The sequence below is a fragment of the Pieris brassicae genome, chromosome W (genome assembly GCF_905147105.1).
Source record: "Pieris brassicae chromosome W, ilPieBrab1.1, whole genome shotgun sequence".
NCBI classification, from domain to species: domain Eukaryota; kingdom Metazoa; phylum Arthropoda; class Insecta; order Lepidoptera; family Pieridae; genus Pieris; species Pieris brassicae.
The window spans coordinates 3515586-3525308 of NC_059679.1; the positions used below are offsets into that span (position 1 = coordinate 3515586).

General features: G+C 41.6%; 1 protein-coding gene across 1 annotated transcript; it reads right to left on the minus strand.

The window, feature by feature from the left end:
• Window positions 1–6943: 6943 nt before the first annotated feature.
• LOC123718346 (cytochrome b-like) lies at window positions 6944–7690 on the minus strand (the record flags this gene model as incomplete). Its single annotated transcript, XM_045674762.1, is given in 1 exon segment — window positions 6944–7690. A coding segment is annotated over 1 exon segment (747 nt), but the record flags the coding sequence as incomplete, so codon positions are not given.
• Window positions 7691–9723: the final 2033 nt, after the last annotated feature.

The window sequence follows — 9723 nt, forward strand, 5'->3', positions numbered from 1 at the left end:
TATGCTTGATAAAATGCTCAGAATAAATGAGATAATTCTCAGAATTATAGTGCTCAAAACAAATGGAAAGGACTTACTGCAATGGCTGCTTTCCTCTTCTTGTTATGTTGCGTGTAGATTAGTACCCGAAGTCTTCCGCCATACCGTGTTGACAGATACGGGATTGTTTATTATCTTTTAAAAGGACCTCCTAGACCTCTTTAAATGCTTGTACCTCCTGGATACATTCTGTGCTCTAAACAATTCTGTGCTCTACAATGTTGTGTAAAAGTGCTGTATAACTTACCCTTATTCGAAAGGGATTGCAGTTATTATGCTGAAGTAAGATAAATCTAATATTTATCAAGTTTTATGTGCTCAAACAATTGGAAAGGACTTACTGTACCGAGTGCCGTCGCTTGCCTCTCTATGTTGAAGATTGACGTCCGTCGCCTTGTTCTAGGTTGAAAGGACGCCGATATAAAAAGTGCTGTATAACTTGCACCTTATTCGAAAAGGATTGTAGTTATTATGCTGACGTAAGATAAATCTAATATTTATCAGTTCTTATGCGCTCAAACAATTGGAAAGGACTTACTGTACCGAGCGCTGTCGTTTGCCTCTCTATGTTGAAGATTGACGTCCGTCGCCTTGTTCTAGGTTGAAAGGACTCCGATATATTTGGACCCGTCTGGATCCTTGAAAATGTTACTCTCCTCTTTTCTATTGATGCGGATGATGGTATTTGATTTCCTTGACGACCCAACAAACCAGCAGTGGGATGTTTTTCCACGGCACCGATCTTCAGGAAAACGGAGAAAAACGCGAACGCGATCATCTGAACGCGAAAGATCCGCTATTCCCGGATGGCTCGAAGGACCAAAATGTACGGTTCCTGGGTCAACGGGATGCTTTAAATAATAGAGGTTTATTGATTTACTCTATATTAACCACTCGCGTGTTACAATAGAATATGAGCGAAATAATGACGTGCTAATTGGTATGTACCGAATGAATGCAATTTTAATAGTCAAAGAGAGTGCCTACGTCTGGCTATGCTCTCGGGGTGTAACTCCGACGATTTAGGAAATCGTCACGCTTATAAGTGATCGATATGTACAGCTATGGCACGTACAAACATAGGAATTTGTCAAGATTGTAAAAGAGCAAGAATGTACGAACCTTGGCACTGTTATATATTTAAACCTTAGAGACCACCCTATGTCAACTTCTATTTTAGCAAGCTGGCATTCTCCTATTCAACTGCCATGAGCATTATCTTTCAGCTAAAGTCAGTACCACTTTACGATTCAAACCGAGCAGTTGTCTTTCTAAATAAATCCTTTGTGTAAAATAAATCCTTTTTTTAAAACTCTAAATCCGGGACGTCGTATAACATTGGTGGCAGCTCAAGGGATTTTTAAAAAAATCCTCGGTACGCCTCAGTTTGGCACTCGCGACTAACGAGTGATTACAAAAGTGAATATTTCTGTGAATAACTAGATTTTCCTATTCGCTGTGAATTCTGAAATTGTTTTGTAAAGAAAGATCCGCCGTCTCCGCCCTATACATCAAAGATGTTCATCGGTAAAACTGCAGCATCCCTGTAAGTCTTCAAAAATCCTATATATTCGTATTTCAGTGTGTTGTCTGAAAACAATTAGTGAAGTTTAAAGTGCTAAAAATAGAAAGGTTGTTTTATAAAATTACAATCTCATAATTGGTTACAATACCAATTAGAAATCAGTGCATTACCTAATCAGTTCTCAGTAACGCTAGCCGTCGTCGCGTCGTTATCAGTATTGTTTTGTCTAAGCCATATCCTACGTGACAATGCCTAAGGAAGATGTTATTGTACGCGAGTCTAAGAATAGGTCAGCCACAGACGTTGATTTAAATATACTAATTAAATTCATAAATAAATTCGATGGTAACCGCGAAAAATTAAGTGCATTTTTAAATAATTGTAGAAATGCGGTAGAACTTGCTACTCAAAACCAACAGGACATTTTACTAAAATATATTGTACGTCAATTAGAAGGACGCGCAGAAACGGCTTGTTGTGTAAAAGAATTTGAGAATTGGCATCAGCTTGAAGAGGTCTTAAAATCTCAATTTGGTGATAAAAAGCACTATGCTGCGCTGCTTTCTGATTTACAAGAATGTCGTCAATTAGGCAACGAAACAGTCAACCAGTTTGCATTACGAATAGTCTTGCTTATCAAATTATTATCCGAAATTAATATAACTATCCCTACTAAGAAAAAGGCTTAGACTTAGCGTTACACACGTTTGTAGTCGGCCTAAATCCAAGATTGTCTACTGTAGTTCGATGCCGTGACCCTGAATCTTTGAACGACGCCATTAATTTCGCTACTTCGGAAGAAAAGATTATCAATGCCTTGACACGACGAAACACTAATTACGCCCAAACTCCAAATACTCAGAATCAGGCGCGATTCCGCCCATCTCACTCATCATATCCACCAAATAGATCAGCTTTACAACATGGCACTAATAACAATACAACATCTGCCGCGTATAGGCCCTCTAATCCTATAGTGTGCCGATATTGCAAGGCTCCAGGGCATACTATTGTACGAAGGTTGTCGCAAACGAGAATACAATAATAGGAAATTTAGAAACAATCAAAATTCAAGCTACAACCGCACAAACCCTACTACTTCCTTTCAAAATCGGAACCAACCGATTCATGTATTAGCTTCTTATGAAGATTATGGCGTCGATGAGACAGATAATCCTTTAAAAGAATAAAGGACTCCCGACGGTGTCTCCCGAGTCCGAAATTTCAACGTCCTCTATTGCTATATCCAAATGATACCGCAAATTCTATATCCTATTACAATTCCAAGGTCACACATCAGGGTAACCAGCCTCAAAATAAAGACCATATTCATATTTCTAAATCCAAGGTCACACAGCAGGGTAGTCAAACTCATAGTGGTAGCAACGTTAATAAATCAATTTCAAAATCCTCTGTACCACATAACCCTAATTCTAACAATGGTGCAATAAATTCCCAACAAAGGACATATGCATCTACAGTATCCGACACTCTAAAATACATGCCTGCCATATCTCCTCTTACAACATCCATGGTCGATACCCCAAACACCACGCCTGAGATAAAAAACAATATATATAACAAAATACATAATGTTACTTCAAATCCATCCGAAAAATACTTACCCTTTGTGGAAGTTCAAACCTCTGTATCTACCAAACTACTTAGGCTCCTTGTTGACAGTGGTGCATCTATTAGCCTTATAAAGAAATCATCTATTCAAAACATGCCTGAAATAGATGAACACACTATAACATTTTCAGGAATTGGAACTGCAGATAAACCAATGAGGTCATTTGGACGTATACCTATCGAATTCAACTCTCTGAGGTATCGATTTCATATTATTGATAACATAAATTTTCCTTACGATGGTATAATTGGAAACAATTTCCTATCAGACAACTACTCAAACATTGATTTTAAGAATGAATCGCTTACGATTAGTCAAGTTGAACTTGCTTTAAAATTTAATGAACCAATATATAATATTGCTCCCCGAACTGAAACCATCATAGAATGCTCGGTACTTAATCCAGAAATAGGTGAAGGCTTGATGGTAGATCAAAATCCCGTCGACTCAATTTTAATTGCTAACTGCATTGTCAAGGTGAAACCTAATTCTAGAATAAACATTTCTGTTGTAAATATCTCTGAATCTCCAATTACGTTAAACTCAAACTTAAAATTAAAACTTACGCCCTTGGAAAACAAAGAAAATCACCAAATATTCACGCGTGAGCCACGCACGCATGCGCAGGCTGAACGGCGCGCCCATGAGCAGCGCGCCGTGCATCAGTGGGGGCCCGCTGAGGGGCCAGATGTTCCTCAGCGAGACGGCGATTGCTGAGGCGGTCGACAGGGCGGTCAACTCATTGTTGAGCGCCCTCTACCCGACCCCGCCTGCCCCGACCTACGGAGGACGCCGGCCGCGCAGTAGAGGCGTAAGACGCACAACAACTCATAGAGAATGATCTTACGCCTCCTGCATTGGAACGCCGAGGGCCTTAGAGGGAAAGGCCCCTACCTGCGCAACATCCTGCGCACAAATAACGTGGATGTTGCGCTCATTTCTGAGACGCACCTGCGCCCCACCGACCGTCTGAGTGCTGCGGGCTACTTCGTCTACCGCGAAGAGCATCAGGCGATCAACGGGGCGCCCATGTGCGGCCTGGCAGTGCTGGTTAGAAGGAGTATTTCTCACCGCGCTATCCAGGCCGTCAACCTGACTGGCATCTGGCCGCCTACGCTCCCCCCGGCGCAAATTTCATTGAAGCCGAGCTGGTGGCAGCTCTCAGCGCGAAGCCGACGATCATCACGGGTGACTGGAATGCCAAACACATCAACTGGCATTCCCAAGTCACGAACGCGCGAGGTCGTCGCCTTCTGCACCACGCCGAAGAGCGCGGCTACGTGGTGTGCGGGCCTGACTCCGCCACCCACTTTCCTAGGATAGCCGCCCACAGGCCGGACACCATCGACCTGGTGGTGCACAACCGGCCTGACCTCCACCTAGCGCAGGAGGTTCTGATGGACGAGTACCAGTCGGACCACCAGCCGGTGCTGTGCCTCATTGCGGGGTTCCATCCCCGCCCGCACGTACCCGGAAGGACATCGACTGGAATACCTTCGAGTCCATCATGGAAGACACCCCTGTGCCCAGCCCACCGGATTCGACAGGCGCCGTTGACGACATGGCGGAGTCCATGACGCGGCAACTCCAGGCAGCTCTGGTGGCAGCGACTTCAACGCGCACGCCGGAGATCACCTGCCAGAACCCTGCACCCTATGTGCAAAGGCTGATTCAGCGCAAGCGCGCGCTCAGGAGGCAATGGCAGCGCAACCGCTGCCCCGCGCTCAAAACGCAGCTGAATCGCCTCGCCGAACGTGTCAAGGCCGAGCTGGCCTCACACGAGCGGCGCACATGGGAGAGCACACTGGGAGAGGCCACCACAGAGCCTACTCGCCTCTACCAACTTTGCCGCCGTCTCTACAGGACTCCAGAGCCGAAGCGTCCCCTGCGTGACAGCAACGGCGCCATCACCTACGATGACACAGATCGGGCCGAAATATTTGCCGAACACCTCCAGTGTCAGTTCTCGCCGAACCCCGCGACGTGGTGAACGCTGTCGAGGCGTGGCTGACGTGCCCGATCTCTACCGATGAAGCCCAGATCTTCTTCTCGCCGTCACAAGTGCGGAAGAGGATCTCACGACTGCGACCCAGGAAGGCGCCGGGACCGGACGACATCACCCACGAGGCGCTGCGCCATCTGCCCATGAGGTGGATAGTCGCGCTGTCGCGCCTCTTCACGGGTATCCTCCGGTATACGCCCAGATCATGGAAAGAGGGCAAGGTGATCTTAATATCGAAGCCCGGGAAGGACTCCACCCGACCCGAGAGCTATCGACCCATCACCTTGCTCTCGACGCAGTCGAAACTGTTCGAGTGGCTGTTGCTGCAGAGGATCGAACAGTACCTGCAGCCGAGGCCCGAACAGTTCGGCTTCCGCGGCGAGCACAGCACGACGCTGCAGCTGACGAAGGTGCTCTTCACTGCAGCCTCGGCCCTCAACAAAAAGGAGGGGGCCGCCGCCGTTATGCTGGACATGGCGAAGGCCTTTGACCGTGTCTGGCACGACGGCCTCGTGCTGAAGTTCATCGAGTCTCCACTGCCCCGCCGAATAGTCGCCGTGCTCCGCGCCTTTCTCACCGAGCGCACGTTTTTCGTTACGACGGGAGAGGCTGCGTCGAGACCGCGACCCATCACGGCGGGCGTCCTGCAAGGCAGCGTGCTATCGCCCTTGCTCTAGACCACGTACACCGACGACGTTCCATGCCCCGAGGGGTGCGCACTTGCCCTCTACGATACGGCGTACGTGGCGTCATCGCTGAGGGCCTCGCACGCTGCTCAAAAACTCCAACGCGCTCTGGACCTCCTGCCAGAGTGGCTGGACAAGTGGAGACTCGCCGCCAACCCGGACAAGACACAGGCAATTGCCTTCGGCCGGGGTAGGTTGCCACCACCCCTACGCTTCCTGGATCGAGACGTGCCGTGGAAGACGCCGGTCACCTATCTAGGGGTCACCATTGACCGGAGTCTGACCATGACGCACCACATCTCCAGGGCTGTAGGGAGAGCCAAGTGGGCGGCGCACACGCTTCGCCCACTCTTCACAGGCAACATACCTCTCCGCACCAAGCTCGCGCTACACAAATTGTATGTGCGCCCTCACCTCACGTACGCGGCACCGGCGTGGTTCTCCTATGCCAAGGAGACCAACCGCCGAAGACTGCGCACCGTACAAAACACCGTCTTACGGCGCGCAGTAAAGGCACCACGCTACGTGAGGAACGCCACCATAGCGCGAGACTTGCGGATGGAGTCGATCGACGAGTTCGTCGCACGGCTCGCGAAAGGCACTCCAGGCCGCCCGACCAATACAAGTACCCGCGTGAGCTCTTCTCCGCGGGTCCCGACGACACCAGGGCAGCAACCGCGGCTTCGACCGCTGGTCGCCTCGCTGGGCCTCCCCCGGGTGCACCGGGGGTCTCACCCGGCGGTGCTTGACCGCGAGCCGCGCAAGCTGCCCGATACCATCACTCAACACGACACCAGGGCCAAGTCGAGACTACTCCTTGGCCCCCTCATCATCATCATCACCACCGGACTTGACACCCCGGACATGACCCCATCGGCTGCGCGCAGCGGGTAGAGACTGAGTCTCCCCGCGCGCCTGCAGCCCTCACCAAGGGCTATATGACCGCCCCCGTACCGCCCTGTATCAGCAGGGCGCGAACATAGACACCACCTGACGGGGGCATACGCCCCGAACAGCACAAAACACCCCCCTCGCGAGGGAGGATGTAGCATTAACTACTACGAATAAGGATTATTTAGTGTCAGTAAGATTAAAATAAATATTATTATGATAAATCCAATTAAATCCTTAAAAGTAAAATAAGGGTGAAAAGGAATTTTATCTAAATTTCTGTTTATTCCTAAGCGGTTATTGGATCCTGTTTGATGTAAAAATAATAAGTGAAATATTGTTATTGCTAAAATAACAAATGGTATAAGAAAATGAAAAGAGTAAAATCGAGTTAATGTTGGGTTGTCTACAGCAAAACCTCCTCAAATTCAATTTAAAAGTGAATTTCCTAAATATGGGATGGCTGATAAAAGGTTTGTAATAACTGTAGCTCCTCAAAAAGATATTTGCCCTCATAGAAGAATATATCCTATAAATTCTGTTATTATTAGCAAGAATAAAATGATAATTCCTATTATTTAAGTGTTGATAAAATTAAATGATTCATAGTAAATTCCTCGCCCAATATGAATGTAGATGCAAATAAAGAAGAATGATGCACCATTTGCATGTAAGGTTCGAATTATTAATCCATAATTTACATTTCGACAGATATAATTTACTCTATAGAAAGCTAATTCGATATTTGCATCATAATATATTGTTAAAAATAATCCAGTTAAGATTTGGTTGATTAAACATATTGCTAAAAGTGAACCAAAATTTCATCAAATTGAAATATTGGATGGGGAAGGTAAATCAATTAAAGAATTATTTAAATTTTTTAACAATGGGTGCGTTTTTCGTAGAGGGTAAAATTTTATTTTTCGTTAGTTAAATGATCGTAGCGGCCCAAAAAAAGTAATTAGTAATTTTAATAACTGCAATTAAAGTAACAAATAGATAAATGATAATTATTATAATTATTAAAAAAGTTTGAGAGTTATATAATTTTGTTAATTTTATTTTATTTTCATTAAAAAATATAAAGTAATTATTTAATGTATTTATTTCGTTATTTAGAAAGTTATCTAAAAAATTATATAGTTTATTAATTTTAAAATTGTAAAAATTATTATTAAAAAAATTATTGTAAAAAAAATATTTTTAAGGAGAATTTTATTATTTCATTTGATGCAATCCTTGAAACATAAATAAATAAGACTAATAAGCCTCCAAGAAAAACTAAAAAAAGAATATAAGAAAATCAATAAGTATTAGCATATACCCCTAAAATTAATGATAGTAATAAAGTTTGTGTTAAGATTATTAATCCTATTCTTAAAGGATGTGAAGAAAAAAGTATAGTGAATGAAATAAAAATTATTAATATTAATATAAAAAATAGAATATCAAAGAATAGTTTAATAAAAATAATAATTTTGGAGATTATTGATGAGAAAAAAATTCTTTTCTTTGAAGTTTTTAAATTTTTTTATTATTTTTGGTTTACAAGACCAATGTTTTTTTTAAACTATAAAAACACAAATGATAAAATTAGTAATTTTAATTATATTTTTTTTGGTAATATAATTTTTGTTATAAAACAAACATTTATTAATTGTTTTATTAAGTTTAGAATTTATTGTTTTGAGAATTTATTTTTTATTGATATATTATTTTTTAATAATACATTACGATATATATGTCGGAGAAACACCTTCCCCAGTGACGTCATCAACAGTGGTTGCAGATTTGGTGGGCGTCATGAGGGTAAAGCGCGAGCACAAAACACGACGATTGTAGTTCTCACAATATTTTATTTACACTGATGATACACTGATATTTTATGGTAGTTATTAATAATAAATTATAAGTTTTAAGACCGAGCAGTGAGTTCAATGCACCAATCTAGCGACCAAAACTCAGGGATCCAACTCGATCCGTCTCCACTCCAAAAAGGCCCCGTAACAACCAACGGACTGGCCTATATATAGATGGCGCTTCGATCCCACTCGAGCAAAGTGCTCTGCTCTCATTGGTCGTTTGTTTAATATCGATTACAATCTTATAAATTAGAAAAACGTAACTAATTTTAACTAAAATCACTAATTTGTTAACAGAAATATGTTTTAGGTTTTATAATATCGTAAAATCGCGTATTAAGTTAAATTAAGATTAATGCAACGTGTTTAAATGATAAAGAGAATTTAATGTGTTATTGTACAATCAACAAGCAACTCGTTGAATGGCTTCCTTATTATTATTATTTTTGTTTGTGAGGTTTTTTCTGTTTGTGAAGGGGCTTTAGGATTATCAATTTTAGTTTCTATAATTCTAACTTTTGGGAATGATTATTTTCAGAGTTATAATTTATTATGATAAAATTTTTATTATATTTATGTTTTATAATACCTTTATGTTTTTAAAAAATATATTTTGATTGGTTCAGATAATATTGTTTTTTTTGATTTTTTTTATTTATATATATAAGTATAAATTTGATAAATTTTTGTAATATAAGTTATATACTAGGGTGTGATATAATTTCTTTTGCTTTAATTTTACTAAGAATTTGAATTTGTTCTTTAATAATTATAGCTAGAGAAAATTTAATAAAAATAAAATATTATACAAATTTATTTTTAGTAAATATTTTATTTTTATTAATTATGTTATATTTAACTTTTAGCTCTATAAATATTTTAATATTCTATTTATTTTTTGAGGGTAGTTTAATTCCTACTTTGATTTTAATTTTAGGATGAGGTTATCAACCTGAACATTTATTATTTTATACTTTATTTGCTTCTTTACCTTTATTAATGGGTTTATTTAATATTTTTAATGATATTAATACAATAATTATTTATATATATATAATAAAAAATGGGGTAATTTGAGTTGT